The sequence below is a fragment of the Pleurodeles waltl genome, chromosome 1_1 (assembly GCF_031143425.1).
Source record: "Pleurodeles waltl isolate 20211129_DDA chromosome 1_1, aPleWal1.hap1.20221129, whole genome shotgun sequence".
Taxonomy (NCBI): Eukaryota; Metazoa; Chordata; class Amphibia; order Caudata; family Salamandridae; genus Pleurodeles; species Pleurodeles waltl.
Window position 1 is genome coordinate 606,685,742 of NC_090436.1, and position 17,642 is coordinate 606,703,383.

General features: G+C 45.1%; 1 protein-coding gene across 1 annotated transcript in view; it reads left to right on the forward strand.

Annotated features, from left to right (window-relative positions):
• MAN2A1 (mannosidase alpha class 2A member 1) overlaps window positions 1–17,642 on the forward strand; it is a 652,784-nt gene that overhangs the window by 65,934 nt on the left and 569,208 nt on the right. Inside the window, exon 3 of the mRNA XM_069226405.1 lies at window positions 3,781–3,925. Within this exon, the coding sequence (XP_069082506.1) occupies window positions 3,781–3,925 (145 nt within the window). The remainder of the gene's footprint in view (window positions 1–3,780; window positions 3,926–17,642) is intronic.

Consider the following 17,642-nt stretch of genomic DNA (forward strand, 5'->3'; position numbering starts at 1 on the left):
GGCCAGTCAAGAGGTTATGAAGCTCTGGTATGACCAGAAAGTCACTCTACTAGAGTTTCACCTGATCAGAAGTTGCGAGTTATGGAGCCTTTGGAGTCCAGTGCTCTCCAGGTTTGCTGGACAGGCCCATATGAGGTGAAGGAATGGAAGGCGGAGTTCACCTGCTTGGTGGATCTCAAGACCCCTAGACACCCCTTAAGGATGCTCCACGTGAACAGCCTCAAACCACACTTTAGGAGGTTGGAAATAAGCAGGCTCCAGGTGAGATGAGGGAGTGGAAGAAGAGAGCCAACCTCTCCCTGACCTACTGTCTGACCAGGATAGGTCAGCGGAGGCTGCCAACTTGTCCCTCTACCCTGACTCCAGAACAGCAGAGTGACTTTTGCAGTTACTGGAACAGTTTGCCTCTCTGTTCTCCCTTACCCCTGAACTCACACACCTGTGCATCCATGGCATAGACACTGGAGACAATCTACTTGTTAAAAGTAAGATTTGCAGGCTGTCTGACAAGATGAGGGACAGTATTAAGGGGGAAGTCTCAAAGAAGCTGGCATTCGGGGTGATGGACCCCTCCAACATTCTCTGGTTCAGTCGTGTGATACTGGTACAGCTGCCTCATCGGGTGCCACTCCAGAACTTAGGTTCTGTATAGACTACCAGGGTTTCAATTCCTTCACGAAGAATGTTGCATACCCCAGCCTGAGCTGATGAGCTCCTAGACAGGCTAGGTGCAGCCAAATTACTCAGTATTTTTTATTTGACATCAGGGTATTGACAGATAGCTCTGGAGGGCGCAGTTTAGGGTGATGCCCTTTGGGTTGAGGAATGCCCCTGGCACCTTTCAGAAGTTTGTCAACAGCTTACTAGCTGGGAACAAGACATTCCGTGCTGCCTACCTGGATGACAGCTACTTCTTGGGTGAACACCTGCACCACATCTAGGAGGTGCTTCATGCCTGCTTCAGGCAGGCCTGACTATCAAGGCCAATAAGTGGCAGATAGTGCAGAATTCCGTGGTTTATCTGGGCCACATGACGAGCATCAGCAAGATGCAGCACCTCTAGGGCTACAAATGAGACTATCCTGACCCAGCAACCCTCCCAAAATAGACTGAGGTGAAGGCCTTCTTGGGCTTCATGGGATACTATATGAGGCTTGTTAAGAGATAAAGACACCATTGTTGCCCTCTTAACAGAGCTGACTTCAAAGAAACAGACTGAACAGGTAATCTGGATACAGGCCTGCCAGACAAACCTTTGATACCCTCAAGGAGGCCATGTGTACAGCATTCTTACTGAAAGCACCTCACTTATCTAAAAGTTCATAGTGCAGACAGATACTTTAGAGCACGGCATAGCAGTGGTCTTAGCTCAGTTAAATGAGGAGGGCCTAGACCAACCGGTAGCCTTCATTAGCATGAGGTTACTTCCATGGGAACTGAGGTAGAGTGCGATTGAAAGGGAGGCTTTTGCTGTGATCTGGGAACTGAAGAAGCTGAGACCATACTAGTTTGGGACTCACTTCCGGGTTCCAACATACAACAGATCCCTCAGATGGCTCATGCAGATAAGGGGTGGGAATCCCAAACTGTTGAGGTGGTTCATCTCCCTACAGGGAATGGATTTTACGGTGAAACACCATACGGGGTCACACCACCCCAGTGCTGATCGTTCATCCAGGTTCTTCCACCTTGATGATGAGACCTACCAAAGGGTTGGGTAGTTCTCCCCAGCATTAGGGTGCCCCCCCCAACTTTTTGCCTTCCTCCATTTTTTTCTGATCTTGTTTTTGCTGGCCTTAGGAGTTTGAGCACTTTGCTACTGCTAGCCAGTGCTGAAGTGCATCTGCTCGGTCCTCGATATACTCAATTGGCATATTTAATTTGTTTATAAATCCCTAGTAAAATGGTACTATATTTACTTAGGGCCTGTAAATTAAATGCTAGTATTGGGCCAGCAGCACTGATCGTGCCACCCGCTTAAGTAGCCTTTTTAACTTTTCTCAGACATGTCATTGCGAAGCCTTTGTGTTGAGTTTAACCTGCCATTTTCGACCTGTCAAAATAAACCTTTTGTTAGGCCCATACCTTCCCTTTGATACATATGTCATCCTTAGGGTAGGCCCTGGACAGCCAAGAGGACAGGGTTCAGTGTACTTAAAAGGTAGGGCATGTGTACTAGTAGTGAAAAACTCTTAAATTAGTTTTTTACCAGTGCAAGGCCTGTCCCTTCCATATGATAACATTGGAGTTACCTTATTTTATAAGTGTAATTTCCAAATGGGAAGCTATAAGCTGTTCATGTTTGGTGTCTTAGGAATTGTGGTGAAGAGTCCTATTTTATGATAAAGTGGAGTTTAGATCACAGTTATAAAAATGCCACTTTCAGAAAGTTAACCATTGCATAAAAATGGGGTAACCCGGTAAACAGTAGGACCTGGATACAGTGCAATACAAACAAGAAATGATCCCGACAGGTAGTCTAAAAATATAGCAACTAAATTAGCCTGTCCTGACTCTATAGCAGTAGTCAAATAACCCCAACCCAGGAGAGAGAGGAATCAACCATGTTTTCATAAAGGGAAGAGTATACACTCATGTCATCACAAAAACACAACCATTCGCTTGGATTTCATTCAAAATAGTACTGAAATTAAATACATCCATACATGTCTTTCATTAAAAAGCGGTTGCTCCAGTGTATCCAAGGCTCCTTATGTAATTATCTATTTCAAAACAGATCAGCTAAAGTTTGTGGAACATCAGATTTGTTGGACCTAACCAGTCATTTGGTTAAGGCCAAGAATAGCTGACCATGCAAGAAGCTCGAAACTTCAGACTTTGAAAGTCAATCAACCCGGAGATTAAAGTCTTCTAATTGGAGAAGTTTTAAAAACTGACAATTGAATGGCGATAGGAATTTGACCCGGGCAATTCCAAAATGGCCCATAGGGCAAAGAGATCAGTACATCAAGCAACATGTGGCTGAGAGGATAACTTTTAAAGCAGTTGTACTTATGGTATGTAAGTATTGTAGTATGTCCGCAGCAGAAGAAACTACAACCAATTCAGTTGTGCTGCTTCAACATCATTATTTGAATGCGCTGTTTTTCTATTATATGTATTTTGCCGCTTTTAAAAATTGCATAAGGTTTGTTGATTCTTTGTACACAGAATATATTATAATGTCAATCCCAAAGAAAAACCGTGAATGTTAAAGCTACCAAACATTGTTGATTTTCAGAACGAAGCAGGCTGCCGAAAAAATGTGTGCCAAGCACTAGCAAGAAGACTGAAGAATGTGCTTTGCTATAGTTGGATGGTCAGGAGATCCTGACTTAAGTCAGCACGTAGAAAAGTTAGGGTTTTTGCCCATAGTTTAATATATGACACTATTTACCTAAAAAGAACACTCTGTTTCTGTAACTTTGTACTTCACCTTTTTAAGAAACAAAACACCTTTTTCCTAGTTTTGTTTCATTAAAATAGATTAGAAATTACATTTGAAGCAGTCAGAATTTTTTTTTTTATTGAGGATAATGTGAGATAAATAGAATATGGATAGGCTAAGGCAAACCTAAGATTACTCATAGTTGCCTATTTTATTAGCTGACCTGACTTCTCTATCATTGACCAATGGTAAAAATAATGAAAATTGCACATCAGCCCTTTGGAATGTTTTAAAATTGATAAGATTGCTTGTCCTACATTTCACCGACTATCCATTTTTCATTTTATGCACCACCTTCTGATTTTTACCCAGTGTTCTGTTTCTCATTTTAGATGCTGAATGTTTATGACATGCTTCCTTTTGATAATCCAGATGGTGGTGTTTGGAAACAGGGATTTCAGATTACATATGAGGAGAACGAATGGGACAGTGAGCCTCTTCAGGTGTTTGTTGTGCCTCATTCGCACAATGACCCAGGTAATATCAGCTTACATGTACTTAATACTATTTGTTAATCACATTTTCTTAGGGGCTTAACTATTATCAGTGTAGCAGGTACAGGGTAACCAGAGCCCATGGGTGTGAGGAGCTCAGTGCACCCCGGTCTTGTATGTCTTTTAGTACCCACCCATTTGGCATAAGGGGCTATTTTCCGTGATTGTCATAGGGGGCCATGATATCCTTACTATGCCACTGTATGCTCCATTTGAGGAAACCTCTACCACCAAAAAAAGGCACTGCTTTTAAATGCCCACTATAAACATCAAGACGGAAGCTTTCTTTTTCCTTTGTTTTTCTCTTATTCTGTGCTTTGAAGCAAGAGCTACTGTGCTCTACTAATGAGTTTCAGACAGTGTCACCACTTTGTGGTAGCTGAGCAAATGAGCGGGTTTTCCTCAAGCGACTGCTGAGGGTCTGCATGATGAAGGCGCATGTTTTGCATTTTTATTGTTACTAAAGGTCTGGTTTCAATACATATAGATCAAAAAGTTTTGTTTTAGGAAATTACCTTCCGCTGTTCTTTTGGGTTGTTGAAAGCACCTTTCACCCTAATGACAATTTATTTCACTGTGCGCCTCTGCAGTATTGAAGCACAGGCTTAACTGTAATATATACGATAAAGTCTAAACATTCATTTTCTAACACTATTATTTAAATAAGCCTACTGCGATGGAAAGTCTTGGTTTGAAATACTTTATGCCTACTGAACTGTGTTGCATGTCAGAAAAAAATGGATGTGGCGGTAAGGTTGAAAACGAGGTGTGTGGTGGGGGAGTAGGCGGGGATTCTGTACAAATTTGTATTACTCTTTTTAGATCAAAGCAGTACTTACTGTAAAACAAAATGTCTCCCAGTAATCAGTAACCGCCTGAAGAGACTAAGAATCCTGTTATTACAGTGTTATGATTGCTGATCTTTCAAATTCTACCTCTGATAAAGCTTTCTCAAAATGTGAACAGTACCCTAGCCCTCTCTCTGAAATTATGTAACGTTTTGTGACTATATCATGATAAGCTGCTGCAGAGGGCAATACTAGTTGTTAAATGCCTTTTTAGAAATGGGGTCTCTAGTTTGCAGAGGTATTCACCTTTTTCCAAATAGGGACCACTATCCTAGTCAGGGTAAGTGACACACAATCCAAATTATCCTGTGCCCACCCTCTGGTACCTTGGCACTGAGCAGTCAGGCTTAACTTAGAAGGCAATGTGTGAAGTATTGGTGCAATACATCATACAGTAACACAGTGAAAACACCTCAAAAATACATCACACAGGTTTAGAAAAATATAAGATATTTATCTGGTTAAATTAAGGTCAAAATATTAAAGATCAAATAAGCACAAGTTGAGATGTCACTTTTGCAAGTCTAAAAAGAGTCTTCAATCTTAGAAATCAACAGTTGTCTCTTGTTTGCACAAAGTGCCTGGTTTGCGTCAAAATTACCACGCATGGAGACCTCAGAGGAGGAGATGCGCGGAAAATAAAGTGCGTCAGATTTTCCGACGCGGCACAGACGATGCTTTGTTTCTTTCCAAGTTGTGAGGGGCTTCGCGTCGATTTCCAGTGCGCAGTCTTAGTTCCTCACTGCGATGCGGGAAGTGCGGAACTCCTGGGCGTGCGGGAAGAAGTCACAGGTGTTGCGTCGATCTGGTAGGCGATGCATCAAAGTCTCTGTCGCACGGCAGGCCCTGTGTTGATACTTCACTCAGGAAGTCGGGCTGCGTCGTTCGGTCTCGGCTGTGCATTTATCCGGGGTGGCCGTGTATCAAATTTCAGGTCGCAATGCAGGTGCTGCGTCGATATTCGCTCCGGAATCCGGGCTGTGTCGTTTCGGCTGTGCTTCGATTTTCTCGTTGCAGGGCAGGCTGTGCATCGTTTCTGGCAGGCTGTACGGCGATTTTTGGCGCACAATGAGTTTCCTTAAATAGATGAAGTCTTTTTGGTCCTGAGACTTCAGAATACAGAAGGAAGCTCAATCCAAGCCCCTGGAGAGCACTTCTCTGCTGAGTCAGAGGGCAGCAGGGCACAAGTCCTTCACAGCAAAGCCGTCCAGATCAGTCGTTTAGGCAGCCAGGCAGTTCCTCTTGTCAGGTTGCAGGTTCAGGTCCAGAAGTGTCTGCTTTGGTGGGATCAGGGACCCAGTTTATATACTCCAAAATGCCTTTGAAGTGGGGGAAGACTTCAAAGAGTGATTTTGAAGTGCACATAGTCCTTTTCAGTACAAGCCTGTCTGCCAGGGTCCCAGTAAGGCGTTTGGCAGTCCATTGTGTGAGGGCAGGCCACTAACCTTTGAAATGTAAGTGTCAGGTTCTCCACCCTCCCAGCCCAGGAAGACCCATTCAGTATGCAGATGAGTGCAGGTATGACTGAGTATCCTGTGTTCGTGGTTGTCTGGGTGAAATGCACAAGGGAGCTGTCAACCAGCCCAGCCCAGGCGAGGATTGGGGACAGATTGTAAGGCACACCATGCCTTTCAAGGTCTTGATGAATCTCTCCCCAAGACCATTGGATTGAGAATGGTACAGGGTGGTGAACTGGTAGGTCACCCTACACGCATCCCACATAGACTTCATGTATGCAGACATGAAGTTTATTCCTCTGTCAGACACAATCTCCTTTGGGAATCCCACACGGGTAAACATCCCCATCAGAGCTCTGGTTACCACCGGTGCAGTCACTGTCCTCAGAGGGATTGCCTCTGGGTAGCGTCCACCAAAACCAGGATAAACCTGTTGCCTAAGGCAATCTTGGGCTGCAAGGGACCAGTGACGTCAATGCCCACCCTTTCAAAGGGGTAGCCAACGATGGGGAGTGGGATCAGGGGGCCCTTGAGCCTTTTCCTTATCTTCCCACTGACCTGACAGATTGGGCAGGACCTACAGAATGCATCTGAGGCCACCCACATTCGGGGCCAATAAAAGTGAGTGACAAGCCTGGCAAATGTCCTGCCCCAAATGTCCTGCCAGGGCGATGTCGTGAGCCAGACCCAGTAGGAAGGCCCGGTAGCACTGGAGGACCACCAGCACACGTGCTGCCCGAGCTTCTGGCACTTTAGGCTCGCTGTAGAGAAGATCATTCTCCCAATAGATATGGTGACTGCCAGAGGCTTCATCTGCTGCTTGGGCTGAGGCCTGTTTCCTCAGATACTCAAGAGTAGGGCATTCCTACTGCGCCTTGCAGAATTCTTCCCTGGTTGGCCCACTCTCAATTTGCCAGCCAGCAAGCTCAGGTAGGTTCACCAGGGCAGCAATGTCCTCCCCAGTTGGCTCAGGGGCCTCCTCCTCAGGGATCCCGTCAACCACCGTGGGAACTTATGAGACCGTTTCCTGTGCCCCTTGCCCCTCTTCTTGGCAGCTGTCTGGGCCATTGTTCCAGGCTCCAGAGGCCGTTGACTCCGTTCCTGGACAGCCATGGACCTTGTGGTCATGCAGACCCAGTCAGGCAAACCTAACATCTCCAGGTGAAGCCTGAGCGCTACCTCCTTCCAGGTAGTGTGCTCAAAGTCATTGCCTAACAAACAATCTACAGGCATGGCAGGACTCACAGCTACTTTCAGAGTACCAAAGACACCCCCCACACACTAAAAGGGAACCAGAGCCACTGGTAGATGACTCTCACGATTGTCTGCGACTATGACCTTGTGGAATGTATTGGGGATGACCTGCTCTGCTGATACCAGCTGTCCACTGACAGTAGTCATGCTGGCTCCTGTGTCATGCAGAGCCTCCACCCTTTGCCCATTAATGGTGACCCCCTGCCTATACTTGGAAGTATTAGCAGGCATGTGGGAATTTGGGACTATTTCCTCATCTCCCAGGGACACTAGGGTTACTTCTATCTGCTCCCCAAAATTATCTGGGACTACTTCCTCACCGAGCGCTACACTAACCAACCCAGGTGTCTGCCCTCCAGTTGGGGGCTGTGCCCTCTTTGGACACTTGGAGTCGCCCTTTGAGTAACCATACTTTTGAGAACTAATTTTTAAGCCCCCACACCCCCACCCCTCCCCCTTTCTTCTGGTGGGAACCCTGACCACCTTTGTGGGTGTCCTCCCCCAGATGCCTTTTCGGATACTCTGTTTTTAGCCCAGAGGTCCGCTTCCTCAGCAAACTTCCTAGAATCAGTCAGCTTACTGTCAGTCAAGTGCTGGTGCAACTCTGTAAAGCAAACTATGAGCATATGCTCTCTCAGGATCAAACTATACAACCCCATATAATCATTTACTCTACTGCCCCACACCCATCCATTCAGTGCCTTGCTAGAAAAATCTAAAAAGTCTAACCAGGTTTTTGTGGGGAGTTTGGCGCTGTCCCTGAATTTCTGGTGATGCTTTTCAGGGGTCAGCCTAAACTTGGCAATTAAAATGGCTTTCAGAAGTGGGTAGGTGTTCTGGTCCTTCTCTTCTAGTGTAAGAAATGTGTCCTTCCCAATTGAAGGTACATGTTTCCACAGGCCTCCTCCCTCCCCTCCATTGATCTTCAGTAACCCCTTTGGCCCTTAGTTCAACTTCATAGGCAGAAAACCATTTGTAAGTGTCATCTCCCACTTCATAACTTGGCACCGCATCTTTGGGTATACAAACCTTTTTCTCTCCAGCAGGTCCTGTATGTATGCTGCCACCATCACTGCTGGACTCAGACTGCCTAGACTTGAGGTCCAGCTCTTTCAGACTCTGTTCATGATCCAGAAGTAGTTTATTTTCAGCCAAGGGCCTTTCATCCTCAGCTTGTTTGGCTGCTCTCTCAGTCTCTCTTTCTGCTCTCATGTCCTCTGCCTCTATTTCCAATCTTGCCAACTGCAGCTGGAACTCCCTCTCATCTCTCCTTTCCTCTGCGGTCAGGCCATGATTGGAGTCACTGCTCCCTGCTTTCTCAGGGGGCATAAATCCAGCGGTGTCATCCCCTACTGCTGGTGGTAAATCCTCTGGGGAGCGATCCTCTGGCCCCTCCACCGCAACATCCTCTTGTGAACGGGCTTCTGCCCAGGCCCTTAGCGCCTTTTGGTACTCCTCCTTCCTGGAGGGACCCTGGGTAGGTACTCCCATCCCTTTGCAGAACTCTTTCAGCTGGCTGACAGTGTATGTCTCCAGCTTAGTTAGGTCAAACCCCCACAGCTCGTCCTTGAGACCCAGCCAGAGACATGTTGTATAGCATTAGATTAAAATGTCAAGCAGGAAAGAATTGTTGCAGAAAAAGAAAAATCAAATTGACCGTTAACTCTGGGTAGGTAGTATTCACATAGCTATTGTATGTCACTGCACACACACACACGTCCTATCCTCATCGCTGATCACCAATGTTAGAAATGGGGTCTCTAGTTGGCAGAGGTATTCACCTTTGTCCGAACAGGGACCACAATCCTATTCAGGGTCAGTCACACATAATCCAAACTATCCTGTGTCCACCCTCTGGTAGCTTGGCATTGAGCAGTCATGCTTAACTTGGAAGGCAATGTGTAAAGTACTTGTGCAATACATCATACAGTAATACAGTGCAAACACCACAAAAATACACCACAGAGGTCTAGATAAATATAAGCTGTGTATCTGGTTAAATTAAGGTCAAATCAATAAAGATTCAGTAAGCAAGTTGAGATATCACTTTTGCAAGTTTAAAGAGTTAAGTTTTAGAACTCAACAGTTGTCTCTTGTTGGATTTTTTGACGAGGCACAGACGATGCGTCATTTCTTTCCATGCTGCAAGGGGCTTCGCATTGATTTCTGGCATGCAGTCTGGGTTCCTCAGTGTGATGTGGGGATCTTTTGGTGCTGAGGGACGATGCGAGGAAAATCCTGGGGAATACGGGAAGAAGTCACAGGCGTTGTGCCGATGCGGTAGGCGATGCATCAAAGTTTCTGTTGCACAGCAGACGCTGCGTCGATTCTTCACTCAGGAAGTCTGGCTCTGCCATTTCAGCTCAGCTGTGCATTGATCTGTTATGGCCGTGCATCGAATTTCCAGTCGCAATGCAGATGCTGTGTCTATCTTCGCTCGGGAAGTCCGGCTGCGTCGTTCCAATTCGGCTGTGCTGCAATTTTCTCATCGCAGGGCAGGCTGTGTGTTTTTTCCGGCAGGCTGTGCATCGATTTTCTGCACACAAGGAGTTTCCTTGAAGAGATGAAGTCTTTTTGGCCCTGAGACTTCAGAAAAGGGGAGGGAAGCTCAATCTAAGCCGTTGAAGAGCACTTCTCTGCAGAGTCAGAGGGCAGCAGGGCAGCAGTCCTTCTCAGCAAAGCAGTTCAGTTGAGTCCTTTGGGCAGCCAGGCAGTTTCTCTTGTTAGGTTGCAGGTTCAGGTCCAGAAGTGTCTGCTTTTTTTCTGAGGTCAGGGACCCAGTTTAGGTACCCCAAAATGCTTTTGAAGTGGGGGAGACTTCAAAGAGTGGTTTTGAAGTGCACAAGGTCCCTTTTCAGTACACGCCTGTCTGCCAGGGTCCCAGTAGGGGGTTTGGCAGTCCATTGTGTGAGGGAAGGCCACTAACTTTTGAAATGTAAGTGTCAGGCCCTCCACCCTCCCCCCTCCCAGCCCAGGAAGACCCATTCAGTATGCAGAGGAGTGCAGATGTAACTGGATATCCTGTGTTTGTGGTTGCCTGGGTGACATGCACAAGGGAGCTGTCAACCAGCCCAGCCCAGACGTGGATTGGAGACAGCCTGTAAGGCTCAAATAGATTTAAGTGCAGAGAAATGCTCACTTTCTAAAAGTGGCATTTTTAAAATAGTAATATAAAATCCAACCCCACAAATAAGCAGGATTTTCTATTACTATTCTGGCCATACTAAATACGACCTGGTTACCCCTTTCTGATCAGAATCTACCACTGAAACTGTGTATGAGAGTAGCCCTAATGTTATCCTATGAAAGGAGCAGGTCTCACGGAATTGGAAAACAAAATTAGGAGTTTTCCACTACCAGGACACATAAAACACACATGTGCGTGTCCTGCCTTTTACCTACCTAGCACCCTGCACTGTGGGTTACCTAGGGCCTACCTTAGGGGTGACATATATGTAGAAAAAGGGGAGTTAAGGCTTGGCAAGTACTTTTAAATGCCAAGTCAAAGTGGCAGTGAAACTGCATGTCTCAGGCCTTGCAATGGCAGGCCTGAGACATAGTTAAGGTGATACTTATTTAGGTGGCACAACCAGTGCTGATGCCCCACTAGTAGCATTCCATCTTCAGGCCCCTAGGCACATACAGGGCACTTTACTAGAGACTTACAAGTAGCTCAAGTATGCCAATTGGGTATGAACTAACGTTACAGTGTTTAAGGGAGAGAGCATATGCACTTTAGCACTGGTGCGCAGAGTCCTAAAACCAGCATAAACCGTGTCAGAAAAGTAGAGGGAGGCAGGCAAAAATTTGGGTGGTGACCACCCTTGGGCTGTCAGATCTAACATGCTCCTACTCTAAATTGAGACTTTCAAATATTTTATTGAGTTGTATAATATAGGAGCTAAAAGACAAATTTAGAAGCAAAATAGTCACCCATCTGAGAATATTTCTGGTACAGTAGTTACTAAAAACGCCTACCTGTACTAGCATTTTATACTCGCCATAAATCCTAAAAATTAAAACCTAAATAGGACTGCCTACATAATATTTATTTTATAGTCTTATATTTAATAAATTAGCTACTATTAAAAATAACATCCAGAGTCTAACAAATTAAAGATGTAATACAAATTGGCTTCTTATTCAAAGGAAATTTGATTTCTCATGTATAATATCCACTTCCATCAGGAATTTGAAATATATCATAAGCAGATTTCCAATTCCTAGTAAAAAAATTGATAGAAGAAATTAATGAATCAAATAATTTAGCATCCATATACAAAAGTGAAATTTTAATAAATGAAGATTTGGCAGTAATAATTTAATATGTAATGGGATGATAAATATGAAAAAGCTGATTTTACACCAGACATACCAAAATTTACAAATAACTGGACACTCAAATACTATATGTTTGAAGGAGCAGCGTTTGGTTTTACAGTATCGGCAATATGGTTTCTCAACTAGTTTTGCATTATGTAACAGGAGTCCAGTAACAATTATTCAGTGTCAAAGAATTTATCAGGGAGATAGAACATGGAAGCCAATTTGATATTTTGCACAACCGGATTTTTTCCACATTTGCATCGGATATGTATTGTCTAAGATCGGATGCCAAAATTCACTTTGTTTTAATAAATTGATAGAATTTGCATAAATCAGATTTTATATGTTTTATCAGCAGTATAACCAGGTAATCTATGCACAGCAAAAAACAACTTGTTAGCCAAACATTGAGGATCTGGAAATTATATTTCTAAAAATCTGTGATAATTAATCCCCTTCTACTTTTGAAGTTTATAACATTTTTTATTTACTATTCCTAATAGCTTCAGCATGGAGTTTATTAATATTGGTTAAAAAAAGATGTTGTCTAAGTGACAGGTAACATTGATAGTATGTATAGCACTTGTGCAGCTGTTGCCATTTTAATGGCCTCAGTTTCCCCCCACCATGATATGTGAGGGAAGAAAAGGTTTCCGTAATTTTTGTTAATCATTTCCTAGAGTTACTATAAGCTGTATTTTTTTACTGTTTTAAAAAATAAATACCAAGATCTGCAAGACCCGCGGGATTCCATATAAAGCAAGTGCCATATAAAATATCCTCAGTACAAAATGTGCCAATGAATTATTTTTTTATTAATAATTAAATGATATCTTGACACTAATCCATAACCATCAATAATATCTAATTTCATTGGAATAGTATATACAGGGTCCTTTACAAATCTTTGTAAGTAAAAACCTTGAGAACTGTATTATTGATGGTAATGGTTGCATTCTATGTAGAAGTACGAATAAGAGTTAATAGTGGTTCAGTGGCTAATATAAAACGTATGGGGGATAAAAAACATCCATATCTAGTGCCTGTAAACAGGTGAAAGGGAAAGCATTTATGCAATTAACAAAAATGGTGGTTGAGGACGAACATTACAGTGCTTTAACGATTGAGATAAATGTAGGAACAAAACAGAATTTTTGCATAGTCATAAATAAAAATTCCCAATTTACCTCATTAAAAGCTTTCTTTGCCATCTAAATCTAATATGCCTGTGGGACATTTACATTTCTTTAGGGAGGTGATAGTGTGACATAGTAATCTAGCATTATGTGAGGATAAGCTACTTTTCAGGAAACCAGACTGATCAGGATGAATAATATGGTTTAGAATTGGAGAAAGTGTAGTTGCTCGAATTTTAGTGTACATTTTGCAGTCTTGATTAAGGGGTGAGGTGGGCCAATAAGTATACATAAAGGTAGGATCCTTATCTGATTTAAAAATAACAATAGTTATTATTTCTTTAAAATATCCCTCCTCAGTTCTATTTCAAGATTCCTGAAACATTGATTTTAAGAGAAGAGAAAGTTAGTTCTTAAAATTAAAAAATATAGGGGGTCATTCCGACCCCGGCGGTCAAGGACCGCCGGGGCCGGGGATGCGGGAGCACCGCCAACAGGCTGACGGTGCCCCGCCGGGCATTCTGACCGCGGCGGTTTGGCCGCGGTCAGACAAGGAAAACCGGCGGTCTCCCGCCGGTTTTCCGCTGCCCTTGGAATCCCCCATGGCATGGGGGATTCTGACACCCCCTACCGCCATCCTGTTCCTGGCGGTTCGCCCGCCAGGAACAGGATGGCGGTAGGGGGTGCCGCGGGGCCCCTGCAGTGCCCATGCCAATGGCATGGGCACTGCAGGGGCCCCCGTAAGAGGGCCCCACTGTGTATTTCAGTGTCTGCAATGCAGACACTGAAATACGCGACGGGTGCAAACTGCACCCGTCGCACATACCCACTCCGCCGGCTCCATTCGGAGCCGGCTTCCTCGTGGGGTGGGGTTTCCCGCTGGGCTGGCGGGCGGCCTCCTGGCGGTCGCCCGCCAGCCCAGCGGGAAAGCCTGAATGGCCTCCGCGGTCTTTCGACCGCCGAGCGGCCATATGGCGGTTCCCGCGATCAGGCCCACAATTACTTTGCAAACCTTTCATATTAAAAGGAGCATAAAGAATAATCTTGGCAGAGCGTGATAAGGACGATATGTTGCAATTTAGTACAAGTTTATCTAATATGGTATCTTGAATATCATTAGGTTTGCTATAAAGGTTTGAATACAGCTTCTGACATTGTTTAGCTATTTTAATGACAGAGAGAAGTAAATACCCATCTGGATTTCTTGTAACTTGTATCTGGTTTTTATCTTTTTTTGATTTGTATGTAAGTGTTCAGAAATAGCAGATAACTTGTTCTGATATCTACATCTATCTGTGGTTTGCTCACCTTTTGAGTACTCCCAATGCGCCAGCATTCAACAGAAATCTTTTCTTTCTGGCTCTCCAAGTCAACGAGGACTTCACAATGGAACGGCTCTACACACAACTCCGTCTGTCATCGGAGACATAAAAACTTCTTGCCGTCTTGCTGACCTCAGTTCCCTTTTTTTCCACTCCTTCACGCTAACTGTATTTCTACTTCTCCAGGTGTTACACTGTGTCGAGGGAGTTCTTTGTCAAAATCGTTTTCGTGTGACAATGTCTCCGCCGAAGAAGTCTGGCTTTAAGCCTTGTAGGGAGTGTGGGGGTCATATGTCTGTAACTGACCCTCATCAGAACTCTCTTTGGTGCCTGAGTTCCGACCACAACGTCTGGGGAAGCTCTTCATGTCATGGTATGAACCCAAAGGCACTTAAAGAGAGAGAAGCTAAGCTGTTTCTGGCAAAGGCCAAGAAGGAAAAATGAGGCCGTCAAAGATCCAGGCCTCAAGAAGAGTCTTTATTTCATAGGTCATCTCATTCTCATAAGAAGAAGTGTTGCCACAGTTCTCAGCATTCCTCGTCTCAAGATGTCAGTCCAAGGACCTTGTCATTAATGTTCAAGTTTCGCTGCCGTTCAACTTAGGAGATGAGCTGTACACTTTCACCTCTGAAACCCAAGTCGACAGAGACTTAACTGGCGCAGTCTTTGGTAGAGATCTTGGCATCGCCCGCAGGTGCTATGGTGCAGTTCTCTCCTGCTATTCCATCAGAGCAGGAGATTGAGGAGCGGGAGTCAAGTGAGGTCTAGCCTCAAGCAGAATATCTGGCCTTTCTGGCTCCTGATGCAGATCCAGCTGCATTTTTGAATGCTATGTTTAGCATTTTTAACAGGGCCATGACCCCTCCTGGTGCGCCTGCGGGCCCCACGGGTCCATTAGCCTTTAATCTAGGCATCCCAGGGCCGTATAAACTGGCTCCTTTTTTACCATGACTTCATCATCTTCAGGGATGACGGTGCCACCGACGCTGATACCGATGTCCGGTAATGGTCGCCTGTACTTGTCATTCAACCCCTACCAAAGGAAAGGTACTGGCGCTGCAACATACATTCTCGGTGTCAGTTCATCCTTTATCGACACCGAGATTGGAGTCTAGACTAAGGTCAAGAGGAGAGGCATAGAGACTCTTAGAAGAACAGCAATATCTGGAGGAGAATCATCATATGGAGGAAGGAGAAATCCCTTTGCATGCTCATGATTTTGAAGGGATTGGGGTGGCAAGTGTTATAGACACCTCTATGGAGTGGGGCTTGCTATTTCCTGGAGGTATTCCGCCTCCAGAAGTAACTTCGTATATACGTGTGATCAGGAAAGCTGCTGCCTTTTGGAGTTACCATTGCCAACATCGGAGCTAAAGTCCAACATATTGACTGAGGTTCCCAACTCCTCCTCTACTACATCAGAGCCTCTCCTTCCATTTAATGAGGCCCTGTCGGAGCTGGTTCTGGATTTATGTTGGAAGCCAGTGTCTACTCCGGCTGTGTACAAAGTCATTGCTAGGAGATATAGAGCTGCACCTGGTGACCCACGATTCCTCAGCCAACACCCATCACCTGAAAGTCTGATGGTCCAGGCTTCTTGTTCTGCTAAATCGGCTCCTGGCCTACAAGCCCTGCAAATATGGAGTCAAACTATGGAACAGTCTGCTAAAAAGGTGTTTTCTTTATGCAATATGGTGTTAAAATCTGTGAATGCTACATGTGTCTTGGGTAGCTACATCCATGCGCTGATTGACTCTTCTAAGGAAAGTGGTTCCTAAGCTACCGCAAGATGTGCAGGAGCATTTTAAAGAGTTTTTGCAAGACAGTCAGGCAGCGGCTAAGCAGGTCATCCAATTTGGTCTGGACACTGCGGGCTCTGTTGCCAGCGCCATGGGTACATCGGTGGCCAGCAGAAGGCGTGCATGGTTAAGGGGATCTGGGTTTTCCCCTGATGTGCAGTCCACCTTAATGGATCTCCATTTTGATGGGTTGAGACTATTTGGAGACTCAGCACTTGAGAGATTCAAGGATAGTAAGGCCACGGCTAAGTTTCTGGGTCTCCAGTCTCTCTCCTCGGCCCGTAGACCTCTGTGAAAATTTTGGGTGTTTGGTAGCGGCTCCTACTTTCGTGGGAGGCAGCAGTTCCAGGGATAACAATCTGTGGACCCCATCTATAGGTCCTACAGGGGTCGAAGAAGACTTAGGCAACGTTGTGCCGCCCAGCAACCTTCCTCCTCCTCCACTTTATCTTCAGCTGGGAACCTGTCAGGAAAGCAGCCCTAGTTCTCTCCTCTTTTAGCAGCATGTGTTGCCTGTAGGGGGAAGCTTTATTCATTTTCTTCAAGAGTGGGAATCAATAACATCAAACTCATGGGTGTTGAGCATTGTTGGTAATGGATATTCCCTTCCCTTTCAAGAGTTTCCCCCTTTCCTCCCTCCCCAGCATTATTTTTGTTCAGGGGATCACCTGCTGTTGCTTCAGCAGGATGTTCAAAATCTGCTGTTAAAGGGCACAGTGGAGTTGATTCCAGAGCAGGAAAGGGGTCAGGGATGTTATTCAAGGTTTTTCCTGATCCCCTAGAAAGATAGTCGGTTGAGCCCCATCCTAGACCTGAAGATTTTGAATTGGTACCTCCAACAGGAGAAGTTCAAAATGCTTACACTAGCACAGGTGCTTCTGGCGCTGGACAAGGAAGAGTGGATGGATTCTATGAACTTGCAGGATGCATATTTTCACACCCCTTTTCTGCAGTCACACTGGAAGTATCTCTGCTTCATTGTTGGGTCACAGCACTACCAGTTTGCGGTCTTTCTTTTTGTTCTTACTTCCGCATTTAGTCTTCATAATGGTGATGGCAGTAGTTGCAGAGCATCTAAGAAGGAGGGGAATATCAGTATTCCCTTACCTGGACCATTCTCTGCTCAAAATCAAGTCTCTAGAGTTAGTGCTGCACCATTTGCAGTTGACAACGCAGGTGTTGTTCATCCTGGGCTTTTCGTTAAACGTGCCTAAATCTCACATGGAGACCTCTCAGCACCCCCTGTTCATAGGGGCAGTACTGGACAAAACATTGAATTATGCCTCCCCCCCCCCCCTCAGAGGATTCGGGGCATTCGGGCTATGATTCTAGTGTTTCGGGATGGAGCAGTTGTTCCGATCCTATAGGTTCTGCTGGTCTGTTCGCTTTCTGAATTCTGCTGGTCACTCATGCACGTTGGCACATGAGGGTTCTCCAGTGGTGCCTCTACAAGCAGTGCTTTCAACACAACGGGGATCTCAAGTTGTCCATTACAGTCTCCGGAGACACTGCAGCGGATCATCGATGGTGGAGTGTGGGTGGCAACCTATCGCAGGTA